This window comes from Crocuta crocuta, unplaced genomic scaffold, assembly GCF_008692635.1.
Source record: "Crocuta crocuta isolate KB4526 unplaced genomic scaffold, BGI_CrCroc_1.0 scaffold70, whole genome shotgun sequence".
NCBI lineage: Eukaryota > Metazoa > Chordata > Mammalia > Carnivora > Hyaenidae > Crocuta > Crocuta crocuta.
In genome coordinates this window covers 1849899-1869030 of record NW_027528417.1, presented here as the reverse complement: position 1 = coordinate 1869030, position 19132 = coordinate 1849899, and the positions used below count along the sequence as shown (strand labels likewise).

The 19132-nt window shown below is 44.3% G+C and overlaps 1 protein-coding gene across 16 annotated transcripts in view; it reads left to right on the top strand.

The window, feature by feature from the left end:
- Positions 1-19132, top strand: part of ARPP21 (cAMP regulated phosphoprotein 21) — a 154669-nt gene that overhangs the window by 99861 nt on the left and 35676 nt on the right. For all 16 annotated transcript variants that reach the window (XM_077754260.1, XM_077754264.1, XM_077754276.1 and 13 more), the window contains one exon: positions 3634-3760. In XM_077754260.1, the coding sequence (XP_077610386.1) occupies positions 3634-3760 (127 nt within the window). The remainder of the gene's footprint in view (positions 1-3633; positions 3761-19132) is intronic.

The following is a 19132-nucleotide window of genomic DNA, read 5'->3' as shown; positions in this document are numbered from 1 at the left end:
TAATCATATTTAATTGACTTGCGCATGTAAGACACCACAGATCACTGATTTTTACTGTCTTCCCAAAGACTGATGATCTGTTACTGTTCACCACCAAACATCTCTGGTGCTCTCCTGGGAGTGATCACTGTCAAGATGTAAATTGCAACAGAGGTGTTTTCTGGTCCATTTTCAAGGCACACATATCCCAAGCAAATTCCATCCTAATTAAGAAATATTGCAGTGGATGAGCTGTTTAAAGTACGCTGTCACCTTCGTATTATTTGTTTCACTGCCTTAACATCTTGAATAAATTATTTTCTTTTCAAGCCATGCAAAACCCTTCACCAGGAAATGATTTTCATTCAGTCGTTCATTTTATTTTGAATGATTAATTACTAGTTCATCTTCAGTTGCCTTCTCTGAAATGTCTCTTCACCGGTAGGATGTAAGGAGTTGTGAAAAAATTATTTTAAGTTACAGGAGGAAGGACCTCATTAATATATTAATTATTTTAGTAAAAAATTAAATAATTTAAGTTTAATTAATGGGAAAATAGTGTGGCTCTTTGATCCTAAATAGCAGCTAAGTGTGCTTACCCGTTTCTGCCATCAAGGAGAAGAGTTGGCAGAATGTTTAATTGAAGACTTTTTTTTTTAAGATAAAAAAAAGCCATCTTCCTTGATGAATGAATTTCAACGTTAGTGCGCTGCAGGGGCAAAGATAACTCAGGACCCCTGGTGTGTCTGCAACAGAAATGCTTTCATCCCTTCTTCAGAAGATTTGGAAATAGAAAGGGGTGGGGGAGGGGGGAAAAAAGACAAAACAGATGTTCATGGTTCATGGTCTGTCTGGATATCTGTGAACCTCTTAGGTACAGGGTATAACCCACAGTGAGTTTCAATTTAGTAAACTTTTTAAAGCTTGATTGCTCAATATAAAACAGTGAAAAGAACTGAAGGTACAGTCGGTCCACGGGCATGTAGAAACATGTGAAATGTATGCAGAGAGCGAACCTACTTAATAACCCGGAAGGTCAGTTTTGTCTAACACATCATGCATCCCTTCCGAACGCCCCCTGGAAGGCAAAGAGAGAAACACATGGATGAGACAGAAAGGGATTTGAAGAAAGTGGTGGGAGAAGAGATTTTTAAATATGGTTGCTTTTTTTTTTTTTTCCTCATTTCTTTTTTTCCTTTCCCAATCCACTGGTGTTTTTGGTTCTCCGTGATTTCACATAGTTGTTTGAAAATATACTTTCTCCTTTGGAGGGCTGTCCTTACCTTTTTCTCCCTTCCTACCTTTTGTCTGGATCCTTTGGTGATTCCTCTGAGCCCCGCTCTGCTTCCTTCCTCCATGAGGGAGGACTAGGATGGGCCAAGTGCCAATGTCCCATGTGTTTAATATGATCGGGAGCTAAAACTCCTAAGAGCTGTCCAGTGCCCTGCGTGGGAGAGGCACTGGATGGAGGTGACCAATCTCCAGCACAGCCCATCGGGGTATCAAAGAAGGTAGGATGAGGAAAAAAAAAAAAAAAAAAAACCAACAAGGACAAAACAGAACAACCGAGCACTGAAAATTGAGGCTTTCCTTCCAGAGATTATACTTTCATCCAAAGCATGAGTGCTCATCAAGATATTGTCAAGTGTTTGAACTCTCTCCCTCATCCCTGAAGGTATTTTCATGTTTCATATTGAATGTGAGAGAAAACAGCAAGGACTGGGTAATATATTTATGAGCTTACATTGAATCAAGTTGGAGTTTCCTAAAGGAACAAACTGTTATTCTTCCTAAAGGACCTATAAATAAATAGAAGACTCATAATATGGAATAAATTCCATAATAGTTGTTCTTATTCTTAATTTTAGGAGGCTTCTGATATAGAATGGTGGTAAAGAGCCTAACTAAAACCTGTTATCACTCTAGGATTACTCGGATTTGTATTGTTATACACTGCCTTACAAAGAAATGGAGAAATAGGAAGAAAAGAATCACTATAAACAAAATGTACAATCAATTAGTTGCTAAATACTGACCCATGTTCAGTGGAGACTCATTCAGTCTCTTACCTTTGGATGTCTGTATCACCAGTCAGAACGAGAATGCGTAACAATTCCACCAGATTGTAGAACCACAGCTCAACAGAAACTAAGTTATCTTTTGTTTGTACTTTACGCGAAGGCAAGAAAACATGATCTATGTGTTTCCTATTTGACTTGAACAAATCAGAAAATAACATATCCAGTAAAATCACAGTTCTCAAACAGGTGACTTGTAATTTTATTCTACGTGTGTGATACTTCAAGGCTGTCTCCTGGTGTGCCCCTCTTTACACTCTAAAGAAGCTGATAGAATAGTCAGAAGCCTGGAGATGAAAAAAATACTTAGGATTAGTAAGAAAGCAGCCTTACTCGACCTGAGGCATGCAAGAAGACTTTCCAAATCGAGAGACATTTGACTGTAAGCTTATTGGAAGTGATTAGAATAGTTTCAGCCATTCCCAGTCATTAGAAAGTGATAACAAGGGGCATAACAGATTTTAAACATATTTCCTTTTTTCTGATAGAACCTAAATTCTTTAGGATGCTAGCTTGGTGCCGATCACTCTACTTTGATAGACATGATTGTATTTTGTAACTCCATCCACTGNATAACAGATTTTAAACATATTTCCTTTTTTCTGATAGAACCTAAATTCTTTAGGATGCTAGCTTGGTGCCGATCACTCTTACTTTGATAGACATGATTGTATTTTGTAACTCCATCCACTGCTTCTTTTAGGCTAGAGATTAGCCATTTTCATGTCTCCCCTGTGTTTCTATTAGAAGAATAACTCAAGTTAGATATAATATTTATTTTTTGAAGATTCATTTATTTATTCATTTTGGGAGAAAGAGTGAGCCTGAGCAGAGGAGGGGCAGAGAGAAGGAGAGAGAGAGAGAGAGGACCCCAAGCCAGGCTCTGCACTGTCCATGCAGATCATGATCTGAGCTGAAACCAGGAGTCTGGTGCTTAACTGACTAAGCCACCTGGGTGCCCCTAATTAGACTTAATATTTAAAACTACCATAAACTTCTTGTTGTTGTGGATGACTATTTTGTTCGCTCTTCNAAAATCCAGCGTTTTGAGACAGCATCCACTGTGTCGCTTGCGACAGCAGTTAGGGCAGGACTCAGCAGGGACGGCTCAGCTCTGCTTCCTGTGCTGGTGGCCTGGGCAGCTACACCAGGGCCAGAAGCTCCAAGGTGGCCTCGCTCGGTGCCCAGGACACTGGTGCGGCCGGTCGCCTGGGGTGCCTCTCTTCTCCGCAAGGCCTCTCTCTCCAGCAGGGGAGCCTGGACTCCTTTCCCTGGTGGCCGGATGCCCCTCCTGGGTTGAGCTGTCAGTCTTCTTAAGGATCAGGAGTTGCCATTTCTGCCTCATAGCAGTGGCCAAAGCGCGTCACACAGCCAGCCCAGACTCAGCGGCTTGGAGAATAGATTTCACAGGAAAAGAGTCGCATGCACACGCATGCAGCCAGGCGGAAATGTTTGGTGGCCGTCTTTACCATCGACTGTGATCGAGTCATGTCATAAGAGGAGCATATGCTGTATGTTAACGACGTTCCTTTACGAACAGTTCTCACTCCCGGTGGCTTCTCTCCTTCCTCCACAGATGCCCGTATATTATTACCCGTCTGGTCAGTACCCTACCTCAACCACGCAGCAGTACCGGCCCCTGGCCTCAGTTCAGTACAGTGCTCAGAGGGGTCAGCAGATGCCGCAGGGAGTGCAGCAAGCAGGTACCGGCCTCTCTTTTCCATTCCCTCCTCTAACCGAGTGACGTTCGCATGTGACTCTCTCCGCCGCCCTCTTCGGAGGAGCGTCCAAGCCTGTCAGTTCCAATCGCCTCGTTCCCCTCACCCGCAGAAGAGGAGCGCGTGTTGGATTCGCTCTGTGTGGACAAGTAACAGGCACAGGACGGTGACGCCCGCGTCGCTCCGCACCCCAGACCCGCATGCTGAGCATGGGCGCCTCAACTTCTTTTCGGACCTTCTTAGTTTCTTTTTTTTTTTTAATGTTTTATTTATTTCTAGGAGAGAGAGAGAGAGACAGCGTGAGCAGGGGAGGGTCAGAGAGAGAGGGAGTCACAGACTCTGAAACAGGCTCCAGGCTCTGAGCTGGCAGTCAGCACAGAGCCCGACGCGGGGCTCGAACCCACGAACCGCGAGATCACGACCCAAGCGAAAGTCGGACGCTCAACCAACTAAGCCACCCAGGCGCCCCAGTTTCTTTTAAACAGAGTCCCAGCCGCACCCTCACCTTCCTAGTTCAGACCTTTTCTTTTCCTCTTTTTTTTTTCCTCCCCTTTTCACCCTGAAGACAGCCCTCCCCCGTCCCTCAGGCTAGGGGGCCAGAGTCCGCGCGTTCCCAGAGCCTCCCAGAAAGCCGGGCGCCGCCCTTGCCCCCGCAGGACCCCGCGGCCGGCGCGCGCAGACACTGTGCAGTGGGAAGGGGGGCCGATACACTGTACGAGAGTGAGTAGCAGGTCTCACAGTGAACCGGTCTCTTTCCCTACTGTGTCACACTCCTGACGGCGGCGGGGGCCCCGCAGGCCCGGGGCCTCNTTAACTGACTTGACATTTTTCTTTCTTCCTTTTTTTTTTTTAAGTGTTTATTTGGTGTTGAAAGGGGGAGAGAGCGTGTGCACAAGAGAGCAGAAGCGGGGGAGGGGCCGGGGGAGGGGCCAGCAGGACCCGAAGCAGGTTCTGTGCCGACAGCAGACGGCCTGACGCGGGGCTCAGACTCCTGAGCCCTAGTCGGAAGCGTAAGCGAACGAGCCACCCTGGCGCCCCTGCGCTTTTCTAACACTAACACAGAAACGTTTGCATGATTAGTTATTTAAAAAAAACAAAACAAAACAAAAAAAAAACTATTTGGTAATCGTTTGTCTGAAGTTAGGAAAATGTATCTCTATCACTTGGTGGTGACTATGCTACCAATTTAGATCTATACCAATGTGCTGCTTGCCTGCCTTCTGCTGATGTCAGCGAGTTAAGTTAGGGCCTCCTGGCTGCTGGCCCAGCGGCCACAGTGCGGTTTTCCTTTCGGTTGCCAGCGCCTGTAGGAGAGAGGTGCAGACATCCAGTGATGATAATGATTGGCTAGATTTTTTGACATTTTTATAAAGACATGTGTGAGTCCTGCATTACGGTATATGGTTCCTACTTGGGAATGCAGTTACAGACATGCTAGAACCTGCCAAGTCAGAAAACCCCGGGTTTGTGTGGGGCGCTGAGGAAGTTGGATGCATATGTCCATCCGACAGTAGATTTAAGACAGGGCGTGGGCGTCCCCTGACCCTCCCCCACGAACTTCATTGGTGAGTGTCAACACCATCGAGAACACTGTGACGTTTTTTTATCTTTTTGAAAACATTGTGGCAGGGGGGCGTCTGGGTGGCCCAGTCGGTGAAGCGGCCAACTTCGGTTCAGATTATGATCTCACTCTCATGGGTCCGAGCCCCGCGTCGGGCTCTGTGCTTCGGATTCTGTGTCTCCCTCTCTCTCTGTGCCTCCCCCACTCACACTGTCTCTCTCTCTCTCAAAAATAAACATTAAAAAAAAAACTTTAAACACTGTGGGAGAATTTAGGGGTGCAACCCCCCCCATCTCACAGAGACCTGACTGGCCCCAGCTACATCTCGGGGCAGCCTGGTGACATTGACTTGTCCCACGCCCCCACATCACCATGGGGATGCCACCCCCAGGGTGAGGTAATGACACCGTAATTAGAAGGATGTCATTCTAATTAGACAGGGTGCGTAATTAGAAGGGTGCGTTTCAAAGTGGTATCATGCTCACAATAGAAGTGAGCATGTCGGGTGTCAAAGAAGTGAGGGGGCTAAGGTGGTCTGTGGAGACACGAGAAAAGGGAAATGATGTGTGAACGAAATCCTCCCCAAAGCGACGCCATTGACCTATACACATGGCCTAAGACTTTTATGCTCCCAGCTTTTGAGACTGCCCCACCCGATATCAACCGAAAATCTCAGTGCAGTTTCCACCGTACGGCAGTGTTGAATTACTGAAGGCTTGGGAAGGACAGACGGTGTCCCCTGACCTCACTAGGATTCTTCTCTTCTAACAAAATCATGGTATTCCAGCTGGTGCGATGGCTCTGACAGCACATGATTACAGCCAGCTGGCCTTTTCCTGAGTTGAGTGATGCTAACAGAGAATTCCCAAAGGGCCCTGGTGGTTACTTGGGGAAGCAAATCTGTGTTGATGGAATACCTCATGGTGGCAAGAGCCTCTTTGGATGACTGTAAAAGCTGCATTTCCTGGAGGAGCTTGGAGCCAGACCGCCTCTCTCTGTAAATGGACTTGGGGACCAGGGACGCCCTGACTAGCTCTTCCTCCTACCCCCTGCAGTCTTGGACCTGGACCTGACCCTCTCCCACCTTCATAGGCTACTGACTAGATTACGTCCCAGTAAACACAGCATCCCATGGCTGGACATTAGTGTGGAGCAAATTTATGTCGGTTATAACCATATGAGATTTTAATCTACTTTGATTCTTGGCAGTGTTCTTTTTTTAAAAAATTTTTGGTTTACATTTATTTATTTTTGAGAGAAAGAGCAAGACAGTGTGTGAGTGGGGGTAGGGAGGTGAGGCACAGAATCTGAGCTGTCAGCACAGAGCCTGACGTGGGGCTCGAACTCATGGACTGTGAGATCATGACCTGAGCCAAAGTCGGACGCTCAACCAACTGAGGCACCCAGGTGCCCCACTGGCAGTGTTCTTAATCTTTATTTAATTGTAGTGAGATTTGTCTCTTCCTTGTCCTACATTCTTGGCCAAACTGAAATCTCTGTAAGTTACCACATCTTTCCTAGGCCTTAAAACTGCACACAGTGAATCTTTATAACGTAAATTGGATATTCTGTAATTAAGTAGGACCCTAGAGTCACCCTGAAGCCCAGTAGGGGGCATAAGTTCTTCTTCCTGGTGACTTTGTAGTCTTTACTCTTTACCAGTGGCTGATGAGTCTATGCTGGTGGGTATTATAAACAAGGGCATTAAAATTCAGAAATTTTGGAGAAATTCAATGGTAGATTTAAACAGTGATCTCTGGATTGTGCAGCTACATATACAAGGGAAATCAAAACCTTAATGTAGAAGTGTCCCTAATGGAAAAAAATGTCTACTGTCAATTTAACATTATCAGGTAGCCCCAATAGTGAAAGCAAATACTTTTCTTTATGAGACAGTTGTTGATGCCCTAAAGCCACACAGAAAGGCAGTTACCAGGTTAGAGCTAGAAAGCTTTCAGCACAGAGCCCGACACGGGGCTCAGACACATGAACCATGAGATCATGACCTGAGCCGAAGTCGGGTGCTTCACCAACTGAGTCCCGCGGCTCCCTCCTTGGCAGTGTTCTTAATCGTTATTTAATTGTAGTGAGAATCCTTCTGGCTTTGAAAGACTTGGAAGTGAGGGTGTCCTACCTGAGAACAGATTTTTTTCCCAGGGGTGAACACTGAAATGAAGTGCTGATGAATAAACCTTCCATTTCTTCAGGCTTTAGGCTTATGTAGTAGTCAGCTACCATATGGCTTTTAGGTAATCCCCGTGTTGCCATGGTTTTATTCTGGTTTAAAAACATTTTTAAGGCCACAAAAATGTTAGCAGTAATTACAGCCACCGTCCGTTAAGTCCCTAATGGGCTAGTTGCTGTGTTTAGTATTTACAAACATGGCACTTTTTCGCATCCACCGCAAATGTACAAGGAAAGCATTGGCGGTTAGCACCCCTGTTCAGAAATACATTACTCGGGGTCCCAAGGCCGATCAGATCGAGGGGAGCACCCAGGCTTGACTGGTTTTAAGGCTGCACATTAACCCCTTTCTCACAATCACATAAACATAGTTTACTGGTTTTCCCTTTATTTACCATCATGGATGTTCATAGAGAAACGAGCTTTGGCCCTCAACCATCAGGGCCACGTTTCAGAGCCAGACATTTCAGTGTCCAAGCGCACAGGCGGCTTACAGCAGAGCAAAGGGGGAACTCGACGTTGGCCTCCTGACCCACCACAGGCTTCATACTCCTTTGCAGGGCTGGTCACTAACAGCAAATGACAGAGTGCAGCTGAGACATTTATGTGCAGATCACACATTGGAGAGAGAGAAAAAAAAGAATTCATCTTGGATCTTGTATCCAATGCCAAATTTCCTTTTCAGTTTGACTAAAAAGAAATACATGTAATTTCATTCTCCGCTGTTCATAATCTTGAACATGTTCTAAAAGCCACAAACATGAGCTTGTAAGTTCCTATATGCCTTCATAAGTGGACATGTGGGCATGAATACATCCTGATTTTGGTGTCAGAATAATAGTGCCCTCGTAAAGTGAATTGGGGAGCAACCCTCCTATCTTTTTGGAAGGATCTCTATAAAAATGGGGCTGAATCTTCCTTAAATGTTTGATAGAAGCTTCTAGTGATATTGTCTGGACCTGGGGGTTTTTAGAAGCATTATTTTTTTACTTTTTATGTGAACAAAATTCCTAGAGCCTTCTAATTATGAATTTTTTATGATTATCAGAGTATTCAGATGACTTGTCTCATCTTTGGTGAGTTTTGGTCTTCTGTGGTCATTGAGGAATTGGCTCATTTCTAAGAAGTTGTTGGATTTATGAGTGGAAACTTATTAGTGGCATTTCTTTCTTACCCTTTGACCAACTGCAAAATATGTTGGAATATCCCATTTTATTCTTGATCTTGGTGATTTTTAAATTCTCTTTTCATATTTTTATAAATCTTGCTAGATGTATCAATTTCATTGATCTTTTCAAAGAACTAGCACTTTGTTTTATTGGTCTTCTCTATTGTTTCATTGTTTCAATTCCATTGATTTCTGTTCTTTTTTTATTTTCTTCCTTCAGTGCATTTTCACTCTGTTTTGCTCTATGTAGTTTCTTGAGGTAGGAGGGGAAATTATTGATCTAAGACCTTTTTTCTTTTCTAATGTAAGCATTTAATGCTTTAGGCTCCCTTCGTAGCCCTGGTTTAGCAGCATACCCGGTATTTTTATGCGCTTTATTTTCATTTTCATTCATTGTATGTGCTTTTTTTTTTCCCTTTGAGATTTCCTCCTTGATGTGTAGATTATTTAGAAGTGTTTTGTTTGATGCCCAAGTGTCTGGAGGTTTTCCTATTGTGTTCCTGTTACTGATTCTAGACTGATCCCATTAGAGTCAAAGGACATACTCTGTATGACTTCAATCCTTAGAAGATTGGTGAGGTTGGCTTTATGGGCCAGGATATGGTCTAACTTGCTGAATGCTCTACATGCTCTTGAAAAAGCTGGGTATTCTGCTGATGTTTGGTGCAGTGTCTAGACATGCCGGTTACCTCCTGTTAGCTTATTTTGTTGTTCAGATCTTCTGTATTTTTGCTGGTTTTCTGCTCATTAGTTCTCTCTGTTGCTGAGAGATGATAGTCACAACTGTAACTCTAAGACTTCCTATAGTCCTGACATGAATTTCAAGGCAAATTTTCCCTGAAGTCCAAGGATGCAGGGGAGACTTTGAAGTTATTTAAAGCATGTTATGGGTCGCCCGGAGGTGCTCAGTCAGTTAAGCGTCTGAGTTTGGNCCCGGCCCCCCCCCCCCCCAGTAAGAAAGAAACTGTTTCATTCTCTTAAAAAAAAGTTAGAAATACTCTGGGAAGTCAGGTCCTGGGACCGGTGGGTCTGGGTCTGCTGTTCCTCGACATGGCGCCTGCACCCCTCTCTTGTCTGGCTCCCAGCACTTTGCCTAATGCCAGTGATATTGCTTCAGGGTTAGCTACAACAATAATGTAGATTACCGTCTACAGCATACAGTCCAACGGTTCTGCCCTTCCAGTGGATCTGGAGAGTCTGGATTCTTGAATGTCAGCAAAGTAGAACAGTAGGAAGAAAGAGTGGCAGCGGAGCAGAGCTGAAAGGGGGAGACGCAATGCCCTTCATTCCTTTAGGCTGTAACAGCGACCAAGCCTTTGGTGTAGACTCTGAAAACTGTGGAGATGCCAGTCACCTCTGCTTTTTCGGCGTCTTTCCTGCACCCCTCTCCCACTCTGGACCATCTGCTGAATGCTTCATTTGCAGTAAAAACCGGTGTCATAGAGCACTTTCCATGAAAATGGTTTACTTTTGAAATGATAGCTCAGAAGGAAACCAGGAAGAGGAAATCTTCAAGAATGCCTCCCACCACAGGAGCCCAGGCAGCTTTTGTCAGGTCTCCTTAAGCCTATTGACGTCACTTGTGCTCTGGCCCTGTCATGGCTCTGTGTTGGGTAAATGATGAGCCAGCCCCCCTTGCAGAGCAGAATTGGAATCCTGCAGGAGACAGTGGCGAGGTCTTTAGCATTGTCGTTGGATGGTCTCAATAGCCATCATGAGGTAGGAATAGTAGAAGTGGAATGTAAACGCTCAGTTTGGTTAAATGAGCCTGAAGGTCAGCCTCCTGCCCAATATGGAGGCTCTCTTGTCAGAGATAGAAAGGGGGCTTTTCCTCCCTCAGTATTGACAGATTCGGTGACACAGGTCGGTTTCAGAAACCCAGCAAGCTTACTTAGTCTGACAGAGTCCGACTGTGTGAGGTTCTGCCCTTGGCTTTGAACTTAACAAGCAGGTTATAAGGAGAGCATGCAGATAAGAGTAAAGTACTATCCAGAGAACTTGAAGACGTGTTATCACCCCTCCCCTCCCCCATGCGTAAGACAGAAGTTGGAGCTTCCCCACCCCCCACCTCTCCAAGTAGAGGAAACAGACACGAGCCTTGCAATGGGCTTCCCGTTGTCCGGGTGAATCAGGAAGAAGGATAGATGCAGATAAAGAGTGTTTGCAGTGAATTCAAGATGTATGTAAAGAAAAGGCATACAGACGAACATCCAGGGAGGAGAAAACCCAGTCGGGCACGTAGATCTTGTTTGTTTTGTTTTGCTCACTGATGCTGGAATAACAGCATAGTCCAGGAATCTTTAGGACACTAGACCTTTAGGATATAGATTGCATTGATCCAAACCTCCATTCTACACACGCGGGAAATCTTTTGCGTGTCGGGAATTCTTCACTGAAGAACTAGAGAATCGGAGGGGTCAGCCTGTCAGAAATACTAACTATATAACAGTCCATTTGGATGTTTCTGTGCCTCTCTGGGTGCCTGAGAAGAGCTTGGACATGCTGTTCTCACTCCCTCACGTGTTGTGGATGTTGGAGGGAGGGTTACTGTAGCTGGGGCTCCCCAAACGTTAATGAGCATGAACACCACCCAGGATCTTGATCAGATGTACATATTGATGCAGTGGTTGTGGGGTGAGCCCTGAAATTCTGCATTTCGAGCTCACTCCCAAGGGATGCTGGTGCTAATGGTCCGTCATCTGGAGAGTGATTCATACATAGCAACTTCTCAGTCATGGCCAGTCTGTGCATATACCATTGCAGAGGGACAGAATCCGCCCAAATTCACTCTGGTTTGATATCCTTTATATTTGAGGCAAAAAATCTATACTTCATAGCTATCCTGTGACTCTTATGAATTATAGCTTGTGAGTACTTAGAATTAATGTGCTAATGGGCACAGATCCAAAGTTTGAGATAGAAAGTAAACATAGCATGATTCCTCTACCCAGGAGGTACTCTTAAGGGTTGAAAGAATAAATAATATGTGTATCTATTTTATTTTTTTTAGAGAGAAAGAGCATGCACTTGAGTAGGGGAAGGGGAGGACAGAGAGAGGATCTCAGACAGGCTGCATCCCCAGTGCAGAGTGCAACACAGGGCTCGGTCTCACTACTGTGAGATCATGACCTGACCCCAAATCAAGGGTCGGATGCTCACCCAGGCGCCCCTGTGTGCCTGTTTTCAAGTTAGCATACACACAGAGGATTAGGGGTGGGTATGGATGTGTGAACATGTGAGAGAGAGGGAAGAAAAGAGAATGTGTGAAGATTTAAAGGGCTAAATGGAACCTTTCCGTCATCCATTTCAAATATGAATAAGAGCAAAACTGTAGTTAAAAGTTATGAAATCAAATAGAAAGACAGCCTAGGGGTGCCTGGGTGGCTCAGTCAGTTGAGCCTCCGACTTCCACTCAGGTCATGATCTCACAGTTCATGGGTTTGAACCTTACGTAGGGCTTTGTGCTGACAGCTCAGAGCCTGGAGCCTTCTTCAGATTCTGCCCTTCCCCAGCTCATGCTCTTTCTCTCCTCTTATCTCTCAAAAATAAATAAAACATTAAAACAATACAAAGACAGCCTAACACACCAACCCACATCAACAAACAAATAGACACATTTTTCAAAGTTTGGACATTTGCCCGAGGAAGAGGTCACAGACTCTCTGGGCCGCTTTCCAGGTTATAATATGTTTGGATTTTTGTGTGCTCAGTGATTTGAGGATTTGTATAAATTTAAAGTAATAATGTTCTCATCAAAAGTCATTTCAGCTGACTAATTTTGAAAGTGGTCAGATGGCAGGGAATAACGGGGCCTGAAAATCTACTTGTAGCACTTTAGTTCATGGCAGCTCCCTCCTTCCTTCCTTTACTTCCCTTTTGAGTGTCTACCAAAGGGATGGACATGGTGGCATTTCTGGTGGAAAGATCTAATTATCTGTGACACACGTGTATTTGAAAACAGACCACAGCCGCAGCTCCTCTCCTGATAGAGCTGCATAGAAGCGCAGTAAGTGGTAACATATGTAGCTGCCTTTCCTCTGGTCGTAGTACTATCTTTGTTGTGATAGAATATTGTTCATATGAACACCTCCTAGTAAGAAACAAGAGTATTGTCTCTTTAATTTTGTTTGGCAACACATTTGCGATGGGGAGACATGTACCTTCGTGGAGTCTATAAATTGACTTCACCAGAGCACTTGTGTGAAGTTGACATTGAATCCTCTATTTTAAGCTTGACTTCTTAATCAGCATCAGTGCAATAGGAGAGAAATTTTACCTTTAAAAACGTATTTCTCTTTCATTGTATTCCTCACCTTGACTTTTTTTTCCCATTGGGGATGGGTGGAGATGGGGAGAGAGGACATCAGTGCTGAAGAAAGAATTTAGAATGCCAGTATGACCAATAGGATAGTTAATCTCTAGATAGTGGGATTTTCCTTTTTTTTTTTTTAATTTTATTTATTTATTTTGAGAGAGAATGGGGGAAAGGCAGAGAGAGGGAGAGAGATTGGGGGAGGGACAGAGAGAGAGGGAGAGAAAACAGGGAGGGGCAGAGAGAGAGATGAGGGGAGGGGCAGAGAGAGAGGGAGAGAGAAAGAGAATCCTAGGCAGGCTCCTCGCTGTCAGTGCAGGTCAGCGCAGGTCAGTGCACATCAGCTCAGATCAGCACAGAACCCGACACTGGGCTCAAGCTCACCAACGGCCAGGTCATGACCTGATGGACACCCAGAGTCAGCCGCGTTTAACCGATTGAGCCACCCAGTTGGTGGCGCTGCGGGGTTTTCTTTTTTAGTCTTAAATAACCTTCCCCAGCCTTGATGGGTTTAAAAAATATTGGTTTGTCTAACTATCTTACATATAATTTACATACATTTTAATATCTAAAACCTTACAAATCAGCTTATCTATTTTTAAAATACGTTTTAAAAATGTATAACCAATAATCACTCAAAGAAGCAATGTAGAAATTGTTATACTTGACCACTCTGGAATTAGACATTTTTACCTTGGGGGGGGGTCTGCATTATTATGTTACTAAAATGGAGGGGGTCAGTTATCAAAGAGTTACAGAAGGACTTAATCGTCTGATTTCTGTTAACATCAGTGGAAGTCCCATGGATAAATCCTTGTGGAACACGCAGTTCTGAAAATATGAGTCTGGTAAAGGTTTCTATGGAAATGTTCGTGTGTTTCTTTCATTAATTGGTCTAATTCCATTTACAGAAATGGGAATGAGAAGTATTAAGCTGGGGTTATGGGAAAGGTTAACATTATTAGGAACAATAATAGGAATTATGCTATTTTTAGGTCTGAAAATCTTGACAGGTTACCAGGACAGTCCAGGCTGAGAGAGAGAACCCCGAGCAGGCTCTGCATTGTCAGCCGGGAGCCAGATGTGAGGCTCCAACTCATGAAGCCTGAGATCATGACCTGAACCAAAGCCTGACCCTTAACAGACTGAGCCACCCAGGCGCCCCAACGTTTCTAATAGTTACTTTGGCACTTGGCATTTTATGTAGCTTTTGGTGCTTATATATTTATTAATTATGTAGTTAGGCAGTACTGGTATGGTTGGGATTTCTGCTTTTCTATAAAGAAAGGGAGTAAAATAGATCATAACGGTGTGTTTTATTTTTATTTTTTTTATTTATGCAACAAAAAGAAGCAGTAGTTGGTTAGAAAAAAGCTTTGGATTAGAGATTGCAAGGAGAGAAAAGCGGCAAGTAAAGAAAACTCTAACATTCCCACGCAGTTTTCCTAAGAGAGAAACTGAACTCCTTAGAAAAATCTAAAGAACTCAAACACAAGTTCCCATGGTCAGGTTTACCTGATGATTTCACTGAACTAAATGGAGAGAAGTTAGGATGTTTGGTGACATCTGTAGTCTTGGCCCAGCTTTCTAATTTTCTCCTCCTTTTCTTTCTTGTTATTTTGTTGTCAGTTTCCTGTTAATTTCTGCCCTGAGCTAAGCCTGGAGCAAAACTTCGCCCCATTTCTCAGCCCCTTCTTTCTTTGGAAGCACTTTGTTGTTTCAATTCTTCAAGGTCTTCCTTGCTTCCCCATCTCCNCCTTGCCATAAATACGCTTTTCACTCCAAACTCTGGGTGATTTCATATCATGCTTTAGTTGTCTGCGTTTCTTCTCATTTTACCAAATTTGTTTCTTTCCATTCCACACACTCCTTCTTCCAGAGACATTCATGATCCAACATTCCAATGATTAAGAAGAACGTACTGAGTTTTCCCAGTTTTTTTTTTAATATTTTTATTTATTTCTAGGAGAGAGAGAGAGACAGCATGAGCAGGGGAGGGTCAGAGAGAGAGGGAGACACAGACTGTGAAATAGGCTCCAGGCTCTGAGCTGGCAGTCAGCACAGAGCCTGACGCGAGGCTCGAACCCACGAACCGCGAGATCATGACCCAAGCGAAAGTCGGACGCTTAACCAACTAAGCCACCCAGGCGCCCCATTCCCAGTTTTTTAAATAAAAAATTTTAATGTTTATTTGTTTTTGAGAGAGAGTGAGAGACAGAGTGTGAGCGGAGGAGGGGCAGAGAGCAAGGGAGACACAGAATCCAAAGCAGGCTCCAGGCTCTGAGCTGTCAGCATAGAGTCTGATGCAGGGCTTGAACTTGTGAATAGTGAGATCGTGACCTGAGCCGACGTCGGACACTCAACCAGAGCCACCCAGGTGCCCCTCCCTGCCTTCTGAACACAGAGCATGAAGAGTACTAAACTGTCTTCTCTCTACCTTGCTGTCCCGATAGCCAGTATAAGGTTACGCTCCAGGTTAGTGACTTCACTTGGAAATTGTAGTGGGAAAAAAAAAAGCAAAGAGTATCTTTAAGGATGTTATTTTTATTTTGTTTCCCAAATTCAATGATGCAGTGGTACCCACAGGAAAATTGTCAGGCTTTTGGATAGTGTTTACATTTGTCACTCCCAAGGGGGTTACCATTGCATGGACATGTGGGTGTTCCTTTGAATGGAAGGCAGTGTACAAATCATGAAATGTAAAGGCTACGAACTCAGAGATCAGCAGTCCTGAAATAGCTGTTTTCTGAAATTCTTTCTTCTTTCTACTGTCTTTGGATGTGGCTGCTTTTGGCGGCGACACAAATGTATATTCAGCAAAGCCAATCTACTTGGACTCACACTTGATGTTTTGCCCCTTCCCCAGACGATCAGCATAAGAACAAATTCCAATCATCCCCTCCATCCCTGAAATGCCATGAGCCTTCCTGTCTCCACAGAGGCATCTGAACATTAGAGTTCAAAGCCAAGTAGCAATCTCTACAACCCAGGAAGACTGCAGGATTGTGGAGCCTGGGAGTAGTATCATTCTAAAGGAAACACGGTGACTCACACCCCCAGTTTAGAGCCAGCGGGGGTCGGATGCTTACAATAAGGTCACGAATTGATTCCATGTTACATCAGGATTCCATAGCACAGGCATCTCTGCACATCTGTTCACTGGACGAGCGTGCCCATGGCGTGCAGCAGCTTTTACACATAAGCACTCACCCAAACCCCCGAAGCTGCCACAGACCTCCCTCCATGGCCTCCTCCAGGTGCTATTCCCAGCTGCCTCCCCCCCCCCTCCCTGGCAGCCCTGTTGCTTCCCATGTCCTTCAAGGACGGCCACCAATCTCTAATTGCCTGCTGACATCCTCTCCCTGATTCCCTCACCATTTCTGTGGAGGCACCGAGAGACTCATTATCATTGCATTTTTAACATTCTCGCAGATGCTCCTGCTCGTGCGTTTTGTTTTTATTTTTGTACTGGGTCCAGCACCACTGCACTTCTCGTGAGCCGTGTGGGTCATGATTGTTTTGAGAATAAGAAAGTAATGGCATGGAGCCCTGAACACAGTTGACAGTGTGCAGGGTAGTACGGTGGCCACGCATTCGAGGGATTGTAGAAACATGCAATAGAATTTGCAGTTAGCTCCACGCAGCCAGTACATGCATTTTCCCCCAACAATAGCAACTTATAAACAAATAGCACTCTAATTACTCACCTATGCACAGAAGGTGTTAGCCAGAGTGTGTGTGGTATTACGCTGCAGAGATCAGAAGGCTGGGGGCGCTCTTCAGTGAATCTTGATGGACACTTGGATTCCCCTGCTTGAGACTAACTAGATCTTTCTGGAAAGAAAGGCTCAGCTCCTACTGTGGAGGGGAGTCCAAGAACAGTCCAAAACATAAATCAGAGTGAAAAGCTCCTGCCTTGCTGAAAACTGTGGCAAGAATTAGGAGAAAGAGGAAATTGTTCTAATGAGAATTTGTGCTCTTTTCTTTTGCATATGTAACTTCTATACATTGTCAAAACAACACAGTACTTGCAGTAAAGGATTTCTTTTTAAGAAGACACAAAAACTTTATGCCAACACAATAATGAATTCTCATTATTTTTGCCTCTTCTTTTTCTGCCTCTGAGCTTATGTACGTACACGTTATAGACATAGACCTGTTTTGCAATCACAGATTATGCCACTTCCGTATTAATACAGCATTTTTACTTACCCAGAACTCATTCTACATTCGCATGTAAACTAACTCTTCCAACGTCTGTGACACTTTTAGATGTGAAGTTGTGTTTGCAGATGACGTACATATTTACACGAAAAATTCTGAACAGTATACAAAACAACTACTAGAACTCATTAGTGAATTTAACAACTTTGAGAAATATAAGGACGCTATAGAGGAATCAAAATACAGTATACAATATTTTTATATATTGGCAGCAAACAAAAGGGAGCATTTACAAATTCAATTTAGAATAGCCTGTGACACACTTTTCATAGCAGTAATAGCCATCATCCTGCTTCCAACCTTGTCGGTCCAGAGAGGACCAGGGCATTGCCTCCATTATTGGGGGCCACTCAATGTGAGCCCCACATCCCCCATGATATCTTCTAGAATCACAGCCATTATAACACAGAGTCCTATGTTCCTGGTTTCTCCTTTGAGCCAAAAGCAGAAGCATTTAAGGGTGAGGGGAAAGACGAAAGCTTTCACGTCTCTCATTCATCTATCTTCTTTAACTTCCAAGTCCAACAAACAGTTCATAATAAACCGTTGTCGTTGGCTTGCTGTTGCTCTGCCCGAGCTGGGACGACTCCACAGAAGTTTCTGGGTTATTTTCCCACCTTCCTTCAAGTGCTTTTGTCTTTTTAATTACCCGCTCTTAAAACGCATACAATTCAAGGGGCTCACAGGCTTTGCTTTGGAGTCTTTCTACCTCGAGTGCCTCTGTGAACTGGCCACACAAGAGAGATGGCTTCCTTGGCAACAGGGATGTGGCAAAAAAAAAAAAAAGAAAGAGAAGGGGGAGGGGAAGGAGAGGGAGGGAGAGGAGGGGGAGGGGAAGGAGAAGAGGGAGGGAGAGGAGGGGGAGGAGAAGAAGAAGAAGGAAAACATTTGCTCCCCACCTCCTTCCCTAGTGCCCTCAGCACTGCCGTTGACCAGGCACAGAAACTACTATGGTGGCCAGAGTCCCTGCTCCTGATCAGTGAGTGACCCAAAGGCGCTACTACCAACCACTTGCTCTGTTTTCCCATTAATGAAAACAGTTTAGCTGTGAAATGGGCATTTTCTCATTATGACTTTAGCTGATCTTTTTTAGACATGTAAAAATGGAGAAAGGGGAAGCTGGGTTGTAAGAAATCTGTGTGTGTGTGTGTGTGTGTGTGTGTGTGTGTATGACAGAGAGAGAGAGAGAGAATGTGGTTGTCCTAATGAGCTGAATTTTAATGACTAGTAGCCCTTTCACGTTTATTTTCAGTCCCTGAAACTTGCATCAAAGGTATTTTTACATCTCTTGCAGGACTTAATGGCATGGTTGGTGACTGCTGTGGAATTAATGCATTAGTTTGGCAAAACTTATGACCTACTTCTTAAGTATACTTCTAAATGAGCTCCAAAATGCCTTTCTCCCCCTGTTAAAAACAGTGAGGCAAATATAGACCTGTGAACTTATAGATAGGTGATCTCTGAAGTCTAGTTTCAGAGATGTCCATCAGCAAGTATGGGGATTAACTGATGGGATTTTTTCAGTCCTGAGCTCTCCCTGTGCCCCAGGATATCAATAAAACCCTATCAGGAGCTAAAGCTCTACCTCTTCCCAATGCACTTTATCCCTCTTATCTATAGTTTTTTTTCTTCTCAGACAATGAAAGAGAATATGCATGCTGTACAGTTGTTGGTGTCTAATTTATTCGGCTGCTGAGCTTGTCAGTTATTGAAGGACATTTACTGTACTGTGGGCTTTTGCTTCTTTCCTGGGGAACTGCATGCCCTGTTCAGCTTGGACCTTTCAGAATGTGAGGAGTTTGGCAACAGATTGAGTCCCTTGTCCAGGAATGAGTCTTTAGCACAAGTAGCAAAGCTCAGAGAACTAGTATCTGCTTTGAGTGTGTGGGGGGGGGGAGGGTGTAAACT